The 20,813-nt window shown below is 41.9% G+C and overlaps 1 protein-coding gene across 1 annotated transcript in view; it reads right to left on the reverse strand.

Moving 5' to 3' along the window:
- ACSF2 (acyl-CoA synthetase family member 2) overlaps positions 1 to 20,813 on the reverse strand; it is a 363,626-nt gene that overhangs the window by 158,633 nt on the left and 184,180 nt on the right. The window contains exons 5-6 of the mRNA XM_053708837.1: positions 5,370 to 5,488; positions 1,867 to 2,029 (exon numbers count right to left, since the gene is read on the reverse strand). Coding sequence (XP_053564812.1) covers positions 1,867 to 2,029; positions 5,370 to 5,488 — 282 coding nt within the window. The remainder of the gene's footprint in view (positions 1 to 1,866; positions 2,030 to 5,369; positions 5,489 to 20,813) is intronic.

Below are 20,813 nucleotides of genomic sequence, written 5' to 3' on the forward strand. Positions count from 1 at the left end.
CAGAGGGGAATACGATACCAAATGACGCCTTCAGCACGCTTTTTCAATGTATCAGAGCTCCTCACACATGCATCTGCATGCTTTGATTCCCAAAAAACAACTGCGCATTAGTGGCGCGAAACTGAGGCTCTCTGCCTATGACTAGAGAAGGCCCCCAGTGAAAAAGGTGTCCAATACAGTGCCTGCCGTTTTTATTATCAAAATTCCCAGATAAAAACAACTCCTCAGAGTAACAAACCATTAAACATGCTTATAAAACAAACGTTTTAGCCCGGAAAAATGTCTACCAGTCTTTAAAGCCCTTGTGAAGCCCTTTATAAATTGTTATTAAAATGGCTTACCGGATCCCATAGGGAAAATGACAGCTTCCAGCATTACCAAGTCTTGTTAGAAATGTGTCATACTTCAAGCAGTAAAAGTCTGCACACTGTTCCCCCCAACTGAAGTTACTTCATCTCAACAGTCCTGTGTGGAAACAGCCATCGATTTTAGTAACGGTTGCTAAAATCATCTTCCTCTTACAAACAGAAATCTTCATCTCCTTTCTGTTTCAGAGTAAATAGTACATACCAGCACTATTTTAAAATAACAAACTCTTGATTGAAGCAATAAAACTACATTTAAACACCAAAAAACTCTAAGCCATCTCCGTGGAGATGTTGCCTGTACAACGGCAAAGAGAATGACTGGGGAAGGCGGAGCCTAGGGGGGATCATGTGACCAGCTTTGCTGGGCTCTTTGCCATTTCCTGTTGGGGAAGAGAATATCCCACAAGTAAGGATGACGCCGTGGACCGGACACACCTATGTTGGAGAAATAAACGATTTTCTCTTCAGAAGAGGCCAGAACTGGAGAGCTCTGAAAATGTTGATTGGTAATCTCGCCTCCTGAGATTCCCAAACCCCCTGCGCCCATATTTTTTGGCGCCAAGTATGATGCCACATCCCGTGACGACGAAAAAAACGACGCCCACAATTTTGTCGCAAAAAAACGTCTGAACGTCAAAAAATGACGCAACCATGCATAAACTTACGGCGTCAATTAGGGCGCCGGAAATGATTTTTTTGCGCCAAAAAAGTCCACGCCAAGAATGACGCAATAAATTAAAGCATTTTCAGCCCCCGCGAGCCTAACAGCCCACAGGGAAAAAAGGTCAATTGAAAAAAATTCTTAAAAGGTAAGAAAAAATATTTCATATGCATTATCCCAATAATGAAACTGACTGTCTGAAAATAAGGAATACTGATTATCCTGAATCAAGGCAAATATAAGTTTAAATACATATATTTAGAACTTTACATATAAAGTGCCCAACCATAGCTTAGAATGTCATAATAAGACTTACTTACCCTAAGACACTCATCTACATATAGTAGACAGCCAAACCATTACTGAAACGAGAATCAGTAGAGGTAATGGTATATAAGAGTATATCGTCGATCTGAAAAAGGAGGTAAGAGATGAATCTCTACGACCGATAACAGAGAACCTATGAAATAGATCCCGTAGAAGGAGACCATTGAATTCAAATAGGCAATACTCTCTTCACATCCCTCTGACATTCACTGCACTCTGAGAGGAAAACCGGGCTCCAGCCTGCTGCAAAGCGCATATAAACGTAGAATCTAGCACAAACTTACTTCACCACCTCCATGGGAGGCAAAGTTTGTAAAACTGAATTGTGGGTGTGGTGAGGGGTGTATTTATAGGCATTTTGAGGTTTGGGAAACTTTGCCCCTCCTGGTAGGAATGTATATCCCATATGTCACTAGCTCATGCTAATTACATGAAGGAAAAGGGGTTTTCGAAAAGTTATTAGGTTAAGCAGTAAATAATGGGAGAGCCTTTGGCTGAAGCGTCACTCACAGAGGTGAACTGGATGTTGATTGGATCATCACATGACAAAGTTTTTTGCAAATCATGGAGTTGTTGCTTGAAATTGGAGCTCCCTGCCTCCATTACATCCTGAAACAGGAAGCAGCCGGGGAACTTCTCATCTAAAACTATCACAGTGTGGAGATGAGGAAGACTAAAATGAAGGGAGGAAAATTATTATTACTAAATATGAAAAGGATTAGAAGGGAGGGTTACAACAGGAAGAACAATCTGATAAGAAATATCAAGAACATGAGTTGACATGACAGAAAATGAGTAAGAAAATAAAATAGACAACATGACAAAGCGATGGTTAGAAAGGATAGGGGGACATAACATAATAGACTACATGCCTAAAGCAGAGGGACTAAGTGAAAAGACACAAGGGGAGGGTTAAAAAAAAACAAAAAAAAACACTATGGGCCACATTAAACTCCCGCAAACCTGTCCACCCGGCATCATGGCCAGCGATACGCTGCCCGCATTTAAAAGGACAATTTACCCTAAAATTTTCTCCCCTTGAATTTGTTCCCAATTATGTATTTTATTTCGGGAATTTGAATAGCCTGTGGTTTCCCTACCTATACTGAGAAATTCTATATTTAAGTACTGGCTATAGAAAAGCTATGTAAACATAGCCAACAAGATAAATTACACTTCCAGTGGGGGTGAGTAATAAAATGTTAATTTTCAATTGTTCTCTCTAAGTAGTGGTCTTTGATATACTGACATACAGTGATAAAATAAGGAGATCTGATTTACCTGCAAGCTCATCCTATTTTAATGGATTGTGGTTTCAAAGAACAAAACCAGCTATTTCATTTTCAAAAATAACCCTAAAGAAGCCATTTCCTATTTTATACTCTGCAGCTGGTATAACAAGACCTTGGAAAAACATTAAGGGAAAACATTTTTTACAATGCACTGTTGCTTTAACATTGCACAAGTGGCTGCATGTGCAATGCCATGCGTGAACAGGGGCTGTCAATCACCACGCTCAGACTAGTCTAAGGTAATTGCAAACCGCCAGCTCAGAGCTGGCTTAAAGGGTAGAAAACAGTGAAGATGGGGAGACATCCACCACAAAATGAGACAGAAAGATAAAGTAAGGAGACACGATGTGCTTAAGAAGAGACAGTAGAGATCTACAGGACTTGGCCTGAGAACTAGAAACATGACAAGTATAAATGCTAGGACATGGCAGAAAGAGCAGTTTGGGACATGTAGCTTGAACAAGACAAGGAGAAATGAATTGGACGAGCAAAGGGAGGGAACTGGATAATAGAGAAGAGGAGATGACATGGGGAGAGCAGAGGGGCAAACACGAGCGGAGTGGAGGAGAGACTTGGGAACATAATGATACAAAGAGAAGTGGACAGTGACAAACAAAAATCATTTATGAAACATAATTATAATGGCAGAGGAGGGAAAAGGTGGAGTTGATGATAAGAGGGTGGAGAAGCAGTGGAGAGGACAGAGACGGAACATAGGGATCAGGCAAAGAATAATTGATAAGCAGAGGATGCAACATTGGGCAGACAGTATGCGGCTAGAAAAGCAAAAAGAGTACACAGAGATTGCACAAAACAACAGAAGAGGATACAAAATGTGGAGGAGACATGAGTAATGAAGAAAATGTTATGGGTTTTGGTGTAGGCACCAGATACTTAGTCATCAATACAAGGAAAGAAATAGGGAAGACATGGTGCTGATGGCCAATAACACATTCACTAGGAATATAGGGACAGGTAATAATGGAGAAACAGTGAAGAGGTGTAAGGGGCATGGGAGGGAACTCATAGGGGAAAGAAGTATATCAAAGAAAGTTAAAAAGAACAGAAAATAAATGTGATAAATCATAAAGGGGGAATAGAAGGAGTCAGAGACTCACAGGGAGGCAGAGAGACAAGTAGAGGAGGCAAAAGGGGAGGAAAAATAGGCAGCAGAAGGTGGAACAGAGAGAAGGCAGGAGGGGGGCCATGAGCAGGCACTAGGCGGCAATAGTAGTTGGAACAGAGAGGAGGCAGAAAGAGAGAAGAGCAGGCACTAGACGGTCATAGTAGATGGAACAGAGAGGAGGCAGGAGGGGCGCCATGAGCAGGCACTAGGCGGAATAGTAGGTGGAACAGAGAGGAGGCAGAAGGAGAGTAGAGAGCAGGCACTAGGCGGAACAGTAGGTGGAACAGAGAGGAGGCAGAAGGAGAGTAGAGAGCAGGCACTAGGCGGCAATAGTAGATGAAACAGAGAGGAGGCAGGAGAGCCGCCATGAGCAGGCAATAGGCGGAATAGTAGGTGGAACAGAGAGGAGGCAGAAGGAGAGTAGAGAGCAGGCACTAGGCGGCAATAGTAGGTGGAACAGAGAGGATGCAGAAGGAGAGTAGAGTTGGCACTAGGCGGCAATAGTAGGTGGAACAGAGATGAGGCAGAAGGAGAGAAGAGCAGTCACTAAGCAGCAATAGTAGGTGGAACAGAGATGAGGAAGAAGGAGAGAAGAGCAGTCACTAAGCAGCAATAGTAGGTGGAACAGAGAGGATGCAGAAGGTGTGAAGAGAGCTGGCACTAGGCAGCAATAGTAGGTGGAACAGAGAGGATTCAGAAGGAGAGTAGAGAGTTGGCACTAGGCGGCAATAGTAGGTGGAACAGAGAGGATTCAGAAGGAGAGTAGAGAGTTGGCACTAGGCGGCAATAGTAGGTGGAACAGAGAGGATGCAGAAGGAGAGTAGAGAGTTGGCACAAAGCGGCAATAGTTGGTGGAACAGAGAGGATGCAGAAGGAGAGTAGAGAGTTGGCACTAGGCGGCAATAGTAGGTGGAACAGAGAGGATGCAGAAGGAGAGTAGAGAGTTGGCACAAGGCGGCAATAGTTGGTGGAACAGAGAGGATGCAGAAGGAGAGTAGAGAGTTGGCACTAGGCGACAATAGTAGGTGGAACAGAGAGGATGCAGAAGGAGAGTAGAGAGTTGGCACTAGGCGGCAATAGTAGGTGGAACAGAGAGGATGCAGAAGGAGAGTAGAGTTGGCACTAGGCGGCAATAGTAGGTGGAACAGAGAGGATGCAGAAGGAGAGTAGAGAGTTGGCACTAGGCGGCAATAGTAGGTGGAACAGAGAGGATGCAGAAGGAGAGTAGAGAGTTGGCACTAGGCGGCAATAGTAGGTGGAACAGAGAGGATGCAGAAGGAGAGTAGAGAGTTGGCACTAGGCGGCAATAGTAGGTGGAACAGAGAGGATGCAGAAGGAGAGTAGAGTTGGCACTAGGCGGCAATAGTAGGTGGAACAGAGAGAATGCAGAAGGAGAGTAGAGAGTTGGCACTAGGCGGCAATAGTAGGTGGAACAGAGAGGAGGCAGAAGGTGTGAAGAGCTAAGAGACAGGAGGGGAAGAAAGACGACAGGCACCAGGAGGGTAGAAAGGAGGCACAAGGAGGGAGAGAGCAGGAACTGCACGAGCAAAGAGAAGGCACAAGGGGGAACAGAGCTTAGTAGACAGAATACGCACTTCTTGCTCTTTATTTCTCCAGCTTGTGAGTTTTCCAACTCAGGACAAATCTGCCCAAGAAATTCATAGTATTTCTGAGTTTTAAATTGTGAGGGGAAAATGAGAGCAGAACAGCCAACCTGTGAAATGGAAGATGAAGGAAATTAGAATTAAAACTGAATTAAACCCTTTCATAAATTACTCTATACTACAACAAGTTACTCCGCGGTATATCCCACATATAGAGAAATAAACAATGACTTGCATATTAACATAAGTCCAGCCGAGGCAAAGCAAATATTTTCTTGTATCGCTAAATCTTCCATATCCAGTAAATTACTGGAACTTGATCTGAAGATATAACAGAGATGGTACTTAGTTCTGACTAGACTTAGAAAGCTATTTCACTCACAGAGTGCCAAGTGTTAGCGTTGTTGGAACCCCTAGGCAAATAGGTCTCACATCTGATAGCTCTGCCCTATGCTTACTACTACTAGAAAGCTGTAGAACAAGAAACCACTAAGTTACTTGAGGTTCCATTTCTGACATATTCTGTGTTTATGGTTTTTTAATAAAACCCCATTAAAGTTTTCTACACCTCAAAAAAAAATGTTTAATATAGCGAGTAATAGGGTGAAATATCTTATAGTCATGAGGTGGAAGTCCCCACGATAGCACATTGGATCCATTAATGTAATTTTATAATAAAATTAAAAGAATTCTATTTTATTAAACGTCAGATGCTTGTTATGTGGGAATCATTCCTTGGAAATAATATCAATGTATAGTACTGTTAGTATTTGCATTATAATATTACTTGTTTTGTTTCCCCTAATATGGATCTATCACATGGATAGTTCTGGAATGGGGGTAGTTTATTCATGCTCTATATTATTGTTTGCAAGTATGCTCAATATGAGATATGTATACGATATGTCTGAGATTGGTAACAAGTTAATCATTCAATGACACCTTTTTTCTTGGTATTTTTGGACATTGAAAGTTATAGTTGCTGGAATGTTACTGGAGGATTTAAACAATTATAATGCTACATAAGGTGTTAATCTTTTCTATATGTTTCTTTAATTCTATTGTTTAACTGAACAAAGTTTTATGACCAGCTGTATAACTTATTGTACTAACTGTACGGTTCGATGTATATTTCTTATATCACTTATATAATAAATCATTGAAACAAACAATTATATATATATAAATTAAAAAACTAAATCAAACCCAATAGGGGAAAAAACGGTATTTATTGAAAGTATCTAACATATTTGGGAAGATGAATATGAGGATTTAGAAAGAAAATGAAAGAGGAGAGGAAATAGAGTGAGACAGAGAGAGAGACAGACCGTTAAATACTGAGTCAGTGATATCAGAAGGAAAAGGCAACTATCTTAAGGCCTAGATTTGGAGTTTGGCGGTAGCCGTGAAAACCAGCGTTAGAGGCTCCTAACGCTGGTTTTAGGCTACCGCCGGTATTTGGAGTCAGTCAAAAAAGGGTCTAACGCTCACTTTTCAGCCGCGACTTTTCCATACCGCAGATCCCCTTACGTCAATTGCGTATCCTATCTTTTCAATGGGATCTTTCTAACTCCGGTATTTAGAGTCGTGGCTGAAGTGAGCGTTAGAAATCTAACGACAAAACTCCAGCCGCAGAAAAAAGTCAGTAGTTAAGAGCTTTCTGGGCTAACGCCGGTTTATAAAGCTCTTAACTACTGTGCTCTAAAGTACACTAACACCCATAAACTACCTATGTACCTCTAAACCGAGGTCCCCCCACATCGCCGCCACTCGATTAAATTTTTTAACCCCTAATCTGCCGACCACCACCTACGTTATCCTTATGTACCCCTAATCTGCTGTCCCTAACACCGCCGACCCCTATATTATATTTATTAACCCCTAACCTGCCCCCCACAACGTCGCCGCCAGCTACCTACAATAATTAACCCCTAATCTGCCGACCGCAAAGCGCCGCTACTTACGTTATCCTTATGTACCCCTATTCTGCTGTCCCTAACACCGCCGACCCCTATATTATATTTATTAACCCCTAATCTGCCCCCCACAACGTCGCCTCCACCTGCCTACACTTATTAACCCCTAATCTGCCGACCGGACCGCACCGCTATTATAATAAAGTTATTAACCCCTAATCCGCCTCACTAACCCTATAATAAATAGTATTAACCCCTAATCTGCCCTCCCTAACATCGCTGACACCTAACTTCAAACATTAACCCCTAATCTGCCGACTGGAGCTAACCGCTATTCTAATAAATGTATTAACCCCTAAAGCTAAGTCTAACCCTAACACTAACACCCCCCCTAACTTAAATATAATTTAAATCTAACGAAATAAATTAACTCTTATTAAATAAATTATTCCTATTTAAAGCTAAATACTTACCTGTAAAATAAATCCTAATATAGCTACAATATAAATTATATTTATATTATAGCTATTTTAGGATTTATATTTATTTTACAGGTAACTTTGTATTTATTTTAACAAGGTACAATAGCTATTAAATAGTTAAGAACTATTTAATAGCTAAAATAGTTAAAATAATTACAAATTTACCTGTAAAATAAATCCTAACCTAAGTTACAATTAAACCTAACACTACACTATCAATAAATAAATTAAATAAAATACCTACAATTACCTACAATTAAACCTAACACTACACTATCAATAAATTAATTAAATACAATATCTACAAATAAATACAATTAAATAAACTAACTAAAGTACAAAAAATAAAAAAGAACTAAGTTACAAAAAAGAAAAAAATATTTACAAACATCAGAAAATATTACAACAATTTTAAACTAATTACACCTACTCTAAGCCCCCTAATAAAATAACAAAGCCCCCCAAAATAAAAAAATGCCCTACCCTATTCTAAATTACTAAAGTTCAAAGCTCTTTTACCTTACCAGCCCTGAACAGGGCCCTTTGCGGGGCATGCCCCAAAGAATTCAGCTCTTTTGCCTGTAAAAAAAACACATACAATACCCCCCCCCCCCAACATTACAACCCACCACCCACATACCCCTAATCTAACCCAAACCCCCCTTAAATAAACCTAAAACTAAGCCCCTGAAGATCTTCCTACCTTATCTTCCAGAAGAGCTCCTCCGATGTCCTGATCCAAGCCCAAGCGGGGGGCTGAAGAGGTCCATGATCCGGCTGAAGTCATCATCCAAGCGGGAGCTGAAGAGGTCCATGATCCGGCTGAAGTCTTCATCCAAGCGGGAGCTGAAGAGGTCCATGATCCGGCTGAAGTCTTCTATCAACGGCATCTTCAATCTTCTTTCTTCGGGAGCCATCATCTTCCAGCCGACGCGGAACATCCTCTTCTCCCGACGCCTACTCGCCGAATGACGGTTCCTTTAAATGACGTCATCCAAGATGGCGTCCCTCGAATTCCGATTGGCTGATAGGATTCTATCAGCCAATCGGAATTAAGGTAGGAATATTCTGATTGGCTGATGGAATCAGCCAATCAGAATCAAGTTCAATCCGATTGGCTGATCCAATTAGCCAATCAGATTGAGCTTGCATTCTATTGGCTGATCGGAACAACCAATAGAATGCGAGCTCAATCTGATTGGCTGATTGGATCAGCCAATCGGATTGAACTTGATTCTGATTGGCTGATTCCATCAGCCAATCAGAATATTCCTACCTTAATTCCGATTGGCTGATAGAATCCTATCAGCCAATCGGAATTCGAGGGACGCCATCTTGGATGACGTCATTTAAAGGAACCGTCATTCGGCGAGTAGGCGTCGGGAGAAGAGGATGTTCCGCGTCGGCTGGAAGATGATGGCTCCCGAAGAAAGAAGATTGAAGATGCCGTTGATAGAAGACTTCAGCCGGATCATGGACCTCTTCAGCTCCCGCTTGGATGAAGACTTCAGCCGGATCATGGACCTCTTCAGCTCCTGCTTGGATGATGACTTCAGCCGGATCATGGACCTCTTCAGCCCCCCGCTTGGGCTTGGATCAGGACATCGGAGGAGCTCTTCTGGATCGATCGGTGAACCTGGTATGGTGAAGATAAGGTAGGAAGATCTTCAGGGGCTTAGTGTTAGGTTTATTTAAGGGGGGTTTGGGTTAGATTAGGGGTATGTGGGTGGTGGGTTGTAATGTTGGGGGGGGGTATTGTATGTGTTTTTTTTACAGGCAAAAGAGCTGAATTCTTTGGGGCATGCCCCGCAAAGGGCCCTGTTCAGGGCTGGTAAGGTAAAAGAGCTTTGAACTTTAGTAATTTAGAATAGGGTAGGGCATTTTTTTATTTTGGGGGTCTTTGTTATTTTATTAGGGGGCTTAGAGTAGGTGTAATTAGTTTAAAATTGTTGTAATATTTTTCTGATGTTTGTAAATATTTTTTTATTTTTTGTAACTTAGTTCTTTTTTATTTTTTGTACTTTAGTTAGTTTATTTCATTGTATTTATTTGTAGATATTGTATTTAATTAATTTATTGATAGTGTAGTGTTAGGTTTAATTGTAGGTAATTGTAGGTATTTTATTTAATTTATTTATTGATAGTGTAGTGTTAGGTTTAATTGTAACTTAGGTTAGGATTTATTTTACAGGTAAATATGTAATTATTTTAACTATTTTAGCTATTAAATAGTTCTTAACTATTTAATAGCTATTGTACCTGGTTAAAATAAATACAAAGTTACCTGTAAAATAAATATAAATCCTAAAATAGCTATAATATAATTATAATTTATATTGTAGCTATATTAGGGTTTATTTTACAGGTAAGTATTTAGCTTTAAATAGGAATAATTTATTTAATAAGAGTTAATTAATTTCGTTAGATTTAAATTATATTTAAGTTAGGGGGGTGTTAGTGTTAGGGTTAGACTTAGCTTTAGGGGTTAATACATTTATTAGAATAGCGGTGAGCTCCAGTCGGCAGATTAGGGGTTAATGTTTGAAGTTAGGTGTCGGCGATGTTAGGGAGGGCAGATTAGGGGTTAATACTATTTATTATAGGGTTAGTGAGGCGGATTAGGGGTTAATAACTTTATTATAATAGCGGTGCGGTCCGGTCGGCAGATTAGGGGTTAATAAGTGTAGGCAGGTGGAGGCGACGTTGTGGGGGGCAGATTAGGGGTTAATAAATATAATATAGGGGTCGGCGGTGTTAGGGACAGCAGATTAGGGGTACATAGGGATAATGTAAGTAGCGGCGGTTTACGGAGCGGCAGATTAGGGGTTAATAATAATATGCAGGGGTCAGCGATAGCGGGGGCGGCAGATTTGGGGTTAATAAGTGTAAGGTTAGGGGTCTTTAGACTCGGGGTACATGTTAGAGTGTTAGGTGCAGACGTAGGAAGTGTTTCCCCATAGGAAACAATGGGGCTGCGTTAGGAGCTGAACGCGGCTTTTTTGCAGGTGTTAGGTTTTTTTTCAGCTCAAACAGCCCCATTGTTTCCTATGGGGGAATCGTGCACGAGCACGTTTTTGAAGCTGGCCGCTTCCGTAAGCAACTCTGGTATTGAGAGTTGAAGTTGCGTTAAATATGCTGTACGCTCCTTTTTTGGAGCCTAACGCAGCCATTCTGTGAACTCTCAATACCAGAGTTATTTTAAAGGTGCGGCCAGAAAAAAGCCAGCGTTAGCTACGCGGGTCGTTACCGACAAAACTCTAAATCTAGCCGATAGTATTTTCCCCATAGTATTACTTAGGCACTTAAGCATTCTGGGTAGTGATATGCAAATGAGGCTTGCAATTTATCACTATTTTGACATCTATTTAATTTAACTTATACTTTAACTCATATGATCACAGCTCAGTTGGGGAAAAAATGGTTCAGCTGAAAAAGCTGTCATACACACAGATGCAATAGAGACAGAGAGTCTAGTAAATGAAAAGAAAGCAGGAATGAGAAAATAGAACAAAAGGAAAAAATATTGTTTAAGTGGTTATGACAGAAAAAACAAAGCAAACCGTACAGTACAGAAAATAGGAGAAAACAAGAGGTAAAGAGGAAAGGAAAAGGAAATTTATGCTTACCTGATAAATTTATTTCTTTTACGATATGACGAGTCCACGGATTTCATCCTTACTTTTGGGATATCGCCTCCTGGTCAGCAGGAGGAGGCAAAGAGCACCCCAGCAGAGCTGTATATATAGCTCCTCCCTTCCCTCCCACTCCAGTCATTCGACTGAAGTTAGGAAGAGAAAGGAAAAGCCAAGGTGCAGAGGTGACTGAAGTTTAACAAAAATAAAGACCTGTCTTAGAAATTGACAGGGTGGGCCGTGGACTCGTCGTATCGTAAAAGAAATAAATTTATCAGGTAAGCATAAATTTCCTTTTCTTTTACAAGATATGACGAGTCCACGGATTTCATCCTTACTTATGGGATACAATAAAAAAAGCTATAGGACACGGATGAAAGGAAGGGACAAGACAGTAACCTAAATGGAAGGCACCACTGCTTGAAGAACCTTTCTCCCAAAAACAACCTCGGACGAGGCAAAAGTATCAAATTTGTAAAATTTAGAAAAAGTGTGAAGAAACGAACAAGTTGCAGCCTTGCAAATCTGTTCAACAGAAGCATCATTTTTAAATGCCCATGAGGAAGCCACAGCCCTAGTAGAATGGGCCGTAATACGTTCTGGAGACTGCTGGCCAGCAGTCTCATATGCAACACGGATGATACTCCTCAGCCAAAACGAGAGAGAGGTAGCCGTAGCTTTCTGACCCCTACGTTTCCCTGCAAAAACAACTAATAATGAAGATGTTTGACGAAAATCCTTAGTCGCCTGCAAATAGAACTTCAAGGCACGGACTAAATCCAAATTATGCAACAGACGCTCCTTCTTAGAAGAAGGATTAGGACACAAGGAAGGAACAACAATTTCCTGATTAATATTTTTGTTAGAAACAACCTTAGGAAGAAAACCAGGTTTGGTACGCAACACCCTTATCAGAATGAAAAATAAGATAAGGAGAATCACATTGTAATGCCGAACGCTCAGAAACTCTGCGAGCAGAAGAAATAGCAACTAAAATTAAAACTTTCTAAGATAATAACTGAATATCTATGGAATGCATGGGTTCAAACGGAATACCTTGAAGAACATTAAGAACTAAATTCAAACTCCAAGGAGGAGCAATTGGTCTAAACACAGGCCTGATTCTAGTCAGGGCCTGACAAAAGGATTGAACATCTGGAACCTCTGCCAGACGCTTGTGTAACAAAATAGACAAAGCAGAAATCTGTCCCTTTAAGGAACTTGCTGACAACCCTTTCTCCAAACCTTCTTGGAGAAAAGATAAAATCCTAGGAATCCTAACCCTACTCCATGAGTAGCCCTTGGATTCGCACCAATAAAGATATTTACGCCATATCTTATGGTAAATTTTTCCAGTAACAGGTTTGCGTGCCTGAATCAAGGTATCAATGACCGATTCAGAGAACCCTCGCTTAGATAAAATCAAGCGTTCAATCTCCAAGCAGTCAGCTGCAGAGAAGTTAGATTTGGATGATGGAAGGGTCCCTGAATGAGAAGGTCCTGCCTCAATGGAAGTTTTCACGGCGGCAGAGATGACATGTCCACCAGATCGGCATACCAAGTCCTGCGAGGCCACGCAGGAGCGATTAGAATCACCGAAGCCCTCTCCTGTTTGACTCGAGCAATCACCCGGGAAAGGAGAGCAAACGGTGGAAACACATAAGCTAGGTTGAACGACCAATGCAATTCCAAGGCATCTATCAGTTCGGCCTGAGGATCCCTGGACCTGGATCCGTATCTCGGGAGCTTGGCATTCTGACGAGACGCCATCAGATCCAATTCCGGTCTGCCCCACCTGAGAATCAGAGAGGCAAAGACCTCCGGATGGCGTTCCCATTCCCCCGGATGAAACGCCTGTCTGCTCAAAAAATCAGTTTCCCAGTTGTCCACTCCTGGGATGTAGATTGCTGACAGATAACAAGAGTGAGCCTCCGCCCACCAAATTATCTTGGACACTTCAGTCATCGCTAAGGAACTCCTTGTTCCTCCCTGATGATTGATGTAAGCCACAGTCGTAATGTTGTCCGACTGAAACCGGATGAATTTGTCCGAAGCCAACTGAGGCCAAGTCTGAAGCGCAATATTGATTGGAAGTAGAGACTCCGACCGAGTCCACACACCCTGAGCCTTCAGGGAATTCCAGACTGCACCCCATCCTAGTAGAATGGCATCTGTTGTCACTATCACCCATGAGGGTCTGCGGAAGCACGTCCCTTGGGACAGATGATCCTGCGACAACCCCCAAAGAAGAGAGTCTCTTGATCCAGATCTATCTGAGGAGACAAATTTGCATAATCTCCATTCCACTGTCTGAGCATGCTCAGTTGTAGAGGTCTGAGATGAAAACGAGCAAACGGAATGATGTCCATTGCCGCCGCCATCAATCCAATTACCTCCATGCACTGAGCCACTGATGGCCGAGGATTGGACTGAAGGGCTCGACATGTATTCAGAATCTTTAACTTCCTGACTTCCGTCAAGAAGATTTTCATGGAAATAGAATCTATTAGAGTTCCCAGAAAAGGAACCCTTGTCTGTGGAATTAGTGAACTCTTTTCTAGATTCACCTTCCACCCGTGAACCCTTAGAAAGGACAGAACTATGTCGGTATGAGACTTTGTCCGTTGATAAGACGACGCCTGAATCAGAATATCGTCCAGATAAGGCGCCAATGTAATGCCCCGCGGTCTGAGAACCACCAGCAGAGACCCTAGAACCTTTGTGAAGATCCTGGGTGCCGTGGCTAGCCAGAAGGGTAGTGCCACGAACTGAAAATGTTTGTCCAGGATGGCAAACCTTAGGAACTGGTGATGATCTTTGTGGATAGGAATGTGAAGATATGCATCCTTTAAGTCCACGGTAGTCATATATTGACCCTCCTGGATAAATGGCAGAATTGTCCGAATAGTCTCCATCTTGAAGGATTGGACTCTGAGAAACTTGTTTAGACTCGAGATCTAAAATGGGTCGGAACGTTCCCTCTTTTTTGGGAACCACGAAAAGATTTGAGTAAAACCCCTGAATTGGAACGGGACAAATTACTCCCATAGTGGAGAGGTCTTTTACACAACGTAAGAACGCCTCTCTTTTTATCTGGTCTACAGACAATCGTGAAAGAAGGAACCTTCCCCTTGGGAAGGAATTTTTTAACTCTAGCTAATACCCCTGAGACACGATTTCCAGTGTCCAGGGATCCTGAACGTCTTGTATCCAAGCCTGGTCAAAGAGAGAAAGTCTGCCCCCTACTAGATCCGGTCCCGGATCGGGGGCCGCCCCTTCATGCTGTCTTGGGAGCAGCAACAGGCTTCTTGGGTTGTTTACCCTTGTTCCAAGCCTGGTTGCGTCTCCAGACGCGCTTGGTTTGTGCAAAATTCCCCTCCTGTTTAACGGAAGAGGAAACTCCCTTGAAATTTCTAAAGGAACGAAAATTACTCTATCTGCCCCTCTGTTTAGATGTTTTATCCTGAGGTAGCAGGTGACCCTTACCTCCCGTAATGTCAGAAATAATCTCTTTCAAGTCAGGCCCGAATAGGGTCTTACCCTTGAAAGGAATAGCCAAAAGCTTTGATTTAGAGGACACATCCGCAGACCAAGATTTTAACCATAAAACTCTTCGTGCTAAAATGGCAAATCCTGCATTCTTAGCCGCCAGTTTGGCGATCTGAAAGGTGGCATCCAACAAAAGAATTAGCCAGCTTAAGGGCCTTAATTCTATCTAGTATTTCCTCTAAAGGAGTCTCAGTCTTAAGAGACTCTTCTAAGGCGTCAAACCAAAAGACCGCGCGCAGTTCTAACTGGTACAATACAAGCCGTCGGTTGTAATAGAAAACCCTGATGAATAAATAGCTTTTTTAGAAGACCCTCCAACTTTTTATCCATAGGGTCTTTGAAAGCACAACTGTCCTCAATAGGAATAGTTGTACGCTTAGCCAGGGTAGATATAGCTCCCTCCACCTTAGGGACCGCTTGCCAAGAATCCCGAACAGTGTCAGCTATAGGGTACATTTTCTTAAAATTAGGAGAAGGTGAAAACGGTATACCCAGTCTTTCCCATTCACACGTAATAATTTCCGAAATTCTCTTAGGAACCGGAAACACATCAGAATAAGAAGGAACCTCTAAGTATTTGTCCATCTTACACAATTTCTCTGGTGGTACCACAATAGAGTCACAGTCATCCAGAGTCGCTAAAACCTCCCGAAGTAACAGGCAGAGGTGTTCAAGCTTAAATCTGAAGGACATGACGTCCGAGTCTATCTGAGGTAATGCACTCCCTGAGTCAGAAAGTTACCCCTCAGACAGAAGTTCCCTACCCCCCAAATCAGATCCCTGTGAGGGCACATCGGAGATAGCCATCAAAACATCAGAAGACGCAGGCACCAAAGTGGCTTCTGTTTTGCTGCGTTTGCCCTGTAACACCGGCAACTTAGATAAAACTTCTGTAAGGGTGGATGACATAACTGCAGCCATATCCTGCAGAGTAAATGAAGTGGACGCAGTTGAAGAACATGGTGTCGCTTGAGTGGGTGTTACGGGCTGTGACGCTTGGGGAAAAAGAATTGGCATACCCTGAGTCTCATCAGTCTGAGAAACATCCTGAGCTATATCTTTGTTAAAGAAAATTTGCTCTTTACATTGCAATGCCCTCTCAGTGCATGAGGGACAAAAAGAAAGCGGGGGTTCCACAATGGCATTTAAACACATGGAACAAGAACTGGCTTCAAGGACATCCATAGTAAAAAACAGAAAATTTTATTCAGTTATACCAAACACTTTTTATGCACAATCTAGTTATAGAATAAAAACAACTGCGCCTTTAAAAAATAAAAAACGTTTGCGCAGCACACTGTGCGGCTGAAAACTCTTATAATTGTGGCCTTGAAAAATAAAAGTTGCAGTTATACGTAACCCATGAACAGTTAATTAACTTTTAAGGAAAAACTGCACCTTCAAATTTAGACACTTCAAATCTAAACACCTCGCCACAGCTCTGCTGCGGCGCTTACCTGTCCCCTCTCTGAGACAAAAGAATATCACCCGTGCAGCAGAGTGTCTAGACCGCCTGAGTTCCAACTACCCATGCGGTCCAGACAGAACACCGGAGTCAAGCATCCGACCGACTCCCAGACAGACACTGCGCTGCTTCTACTTGCGCGCAAAAGAGTGCCCCGCCCATCGTGGGCGTATCAGAGCAGAACTCCCGTGCGGCTCATTACTTTATAGTAAAAAAACAAAAATGGAGCCACCGGCATAGCGTTGCACCTCATAAAAGTGCACAAAGCAACAGAAAAAAGCACAAGAGCACCGGCTGGGACAGTTCAAACGAAAGGATCTTTATTCCATAAAAACCGGATAGACAGGTTACAGCTTTAACCTTAGGACGATGTGTGTAGGTGTGGGTAACTACGTACCCCTTGGCTGACGCGTTTCGGCTTCCTGCCGTATTCGTAGCTAATGGATACCTGTATTCACAACCTTAAATACTAAAACAGTTACATGTTCATTGGTAAAAACAGCACACGTGGTAAACAAACACACCTACACCTTATGTTTAATAAAAACGCCCATCTCACGGAGGAGACTTAACCATTGCATTGCCTCAGAATGTATTATCCTTATACATCGTGAAAGTCAAAATTAAAGGTCACATTTACTTATTGTATTGGTAAGACATATATAATGGAATCATTCAGGGTCAATATATATCTGAAAAAAAATTTTTCAATTCATTTACATAGTATCTGTTGGGATGTACACTCCAATATTGTTTGATATAATATGAGCGTGTTGATATTATGTTATATGTTCTATAAAACCAATGTTTATTGGTAAAGGAGTCTAGGGGGTTTGTAAACATTGCCCTATAATTTGGCTTATTAGTCCACAGTTATTTACTGATACCTGGACTCAAGATACTCCAATCCTAAACCTTGGGGCTAAATAGTCCCCCTATGTATATACAATGTCTGTAAATACACACCTATTACTATTACAGCACTGTGCTGTCTGTTCTGTTTATTCAGTGATATTTTATTACACTAGTATATTCAGGGATCAATGAGGGGACTTTTAGGGAGGTCAATGTATATTACACAGACTAATACCAGTGATTTATAAGGTCAAATTCCGAATTAAATCCATTCGGGACCCTGGTATTAAGTCTGTGCATCCAATAAACCTCTCTTTTGGAGAGGATTACCTCCCTATCTTCCCCTCTATTGTCAGTTCTGATTACCTCAATAATGGTCCAACCTAATGATTTTGGATCCTTCCCATGGTACGTCTTAAAATGATCTACCAATGGTGTGGTCAACTCCCCCTGTTTTATGTTGTTGACATGTTCACAGATCCTTGTCCTTACCTCACGAGTCGTTAATCCTACATATTGGATATTACATAGCTTGCAATTCAACAAGTATACTGCATACACCGATCTGCAGTTGAAGCAAGCTTTATGTTCAAAAGATTCACCTGTGAATCCATTCCCTACTGTTACATATTCACATGCTATGCAGTTTCTAAAGCTGCACTTATAGACTCCCTTACAACTCAGCCAGGAAGACTCCTTCTTGAATTTATCTTTTAGTTGTGTGGGGGCACGATGGTTACCTAACGTTTTGCCCCTTCTGTATGCAAAACGGCAGCCTCTTGAAATAACCTCTGTCAGACCATCATCTGCTTTTAGCATAGACAGATGCTTACGTAATATATTACACACTTGATGGTATTGTCTACTATATTGTGTGACAAAGGTTACTCCAACAGACTCCATCCCTGACCCTGCCAATTTATTCACATCCTTCAGAAGACTCATTCTGTCCAATTCCTCTACCTCTTCACGTGTCCTGACTATTTCTCTTTTAGAATAGCCCCTCTAAAGAAATTTTCTTGTCAATTCATGCCTGGAATAATCCTCATGCTTCGTACAATTCCTTTTCACCCTAGTGAACTGGCCCTTTAGTATAGATCTAAAGACTTGTTTAGGGTGATTACTTTCCGCATGAAGCAGAGTATTTCCTGTGATGGGTTTTCTGTAAAGTTCAACCATCACCTTTTGTTCCTTAACTCCTTTCAGTGTTACATCTAGATAATTTATTTTATTATCATCATATTCAAAGGTAAATTGAAGATTTGCATCGTTATCATTCAAATACTTAACAAAGTTCATAGCTTTTTCCTTGCCACCCTTCCAAATAAGTAGCAAATCATCTATGTAACGCCGATAATATACTATGTTAGGCTGATACACATTTCTATCTCCAAAGATGTGGCACAGTTCCCACCACCCCATGTAGAGGTTGGCGTAAGATGGGGCAAATTTGGCCCCCATTGCTGTGCCACATCTCTGGAGATAGAACTGTCTCTCAAACACAAAATAATTGTGTGTGAGCAAAAATTTGGTAACTCTCAGTGCAAATTTCACAGAGTGTCTATCATGGCCCATGGTTCTCCTGGCAATTGCCTCTAATCCACGATCATGTGGGATCGATGAGTATAGGGCTCTAACATCTATCCTTAGCCACCCATTGCCCTCTTCACAAGTGACTTCCTCAATCTCTTTCAGGAGTTGCTTTGTATCACGTAGGTAACTCAACAGCTCCCCCACTAATGGTTGTAATAAAGTATCCAACCATTTTGAGAGAGGTTCCAAAAGGGACCCAATCCCACTGACGATGGGTCTGCACTCCACATTTTCCAATGTCTTATGAACTTTGGGAAAGTGGTTAAATACAGATAACCTCGGATGTTCAGTATAGAGATAAGTACTCGTCTCTTGATCAAAAATGCCTGCTTCCCTGCCATCGTCTATCAACTGTAGGAGCTCCCTTTGGAACCTTATCGTGGGGTCAGAGCTTAATTCAATGTATTGTTGAGGATCCCCTAATTGTCTATGCTCTTCATTTACAAAGTGTTCCCTACTCATGACTACAATGGCCCCCCCTTATCAGCTGCCCTGATGACCAAATTTTGATTGTCACTTAATTTCTTTAGTGCTGCTTTCTCCTTCATTGTGAGATTACCTCTATATCCCATCTTTGTAGTGTAGGCCAGTTTTTTTAGGTCTATTTCTACTCTCTTCTGGAATTTTTCCAGTAATTGACCTCTTGATTGTATAGGGTAAAATCTTGAGACACCCCTGAGGCTGGGATATCTAGTATTGCCTATATCCATTTGATCTGCATTTTCATTTTCAATTTGTCCCTCTTACAAAAGTGTCTCAAGATTTACCACATCACAGCACTCATCATAAGTCAACCCCATGCGTTTACCCCCCAACATATCTTCCACACACGGAGAATTGGAATGATCTGACTTGAAATGTTTTTTGAGAGTGAGGGTTCTGATCAATTTATTCACGTCAATAAGTGTTTGGAATAAATCAAAATCATCACTAGGTACAAAGCCCAATCCTAAACTTAAGACTTTCACTTTGTCAGGGTCAAGGCTATAGTCAGACAGATTGATTATAGGGGTTAATTGTACTTTTTGTTCTGACGACCCCCCCCCCTTCTGGTCCTGCGGGGGCCCTGGAAAAAACCTGTTCGATATCAACCCTGTCTGTCTCTACTAGGGTGGCTGATATATGCTCTCCACTATGTCTGTTCTCCACTTCCTGATATTTAAGACCATCTACCACTTCCTCTACTTCTACCTCTATCCCTAGTGATTGGTTTAAGTATGGGTGCACTAGGTTTAACTGATGTTACCTGACATTGTGGGAGAGCATTACCTCCCTATCTCCCCCTCTATTGTCAGTTCTGATTACCTCAATAATGGTCCAACCTAATGATTTTGGATCCTTCCCATGGTACGTCTTAAAATGATCTACCAATGGTGTGATCATTTTTTTTTTTTATCAAACATAAGGTGTAGGTGTGTTTGTTTACCACGTGTGCTGTTTTTACCAATGAACATGTAACTGTTTTAGTATTTAAGGTTGTGAATACAGGTACCCATTAGCTACGAATACAGCAGGAAGCCGAAACGCGTCAGCCAAGGGGTACGTGGTTACCCACACCTACACACATCGTCCTAAGGTTAAAGCTGTAATCTGTCTATCCGGTTTTTATGGAATAAAGATCCTTTCATTTGAACTGTCCCAGCCGGTGCTCTTGTGCTTTTTTTCTGTTGCTTTGTGTACTAGTGGATATTGTGGAGAGCACGGACGGACGTTGGTTCAACAGCAGCGCAACAGTCCTAAGGTCCCTGAGAGTCTTTGCAACAAAGATCGGAACCGCAAGGCTACGGCGAAGAGTAAGCCCCTCCCCTGTCTCCTCTTCCCCCTATACGTCACACGCCATCACGGACTGGAGGCTTGGCAATTCAGCGTGGAGCAAGCCGAGAGCGAACACAGACATCAGGTGGAGTGCTGAGAGGGGATTTCCTGGTAATTGAACCAGCGGT

The sequence above is a fragment of the Bombina bombina genome, chromosome 1 (assembly GCF_027579735.1).
Source record: "Bombina bombina isolate aBomBom1 chromosome 1, aBomBom1.pri, whole genome shotgun sequence".
NCBI classification, from domain to species: domain Eukaryota; kingdom Metazoa; phylum Chordata; class Amphibia; order Anura; family Bombinatoridae; genus Bombina; species Bombina bombina.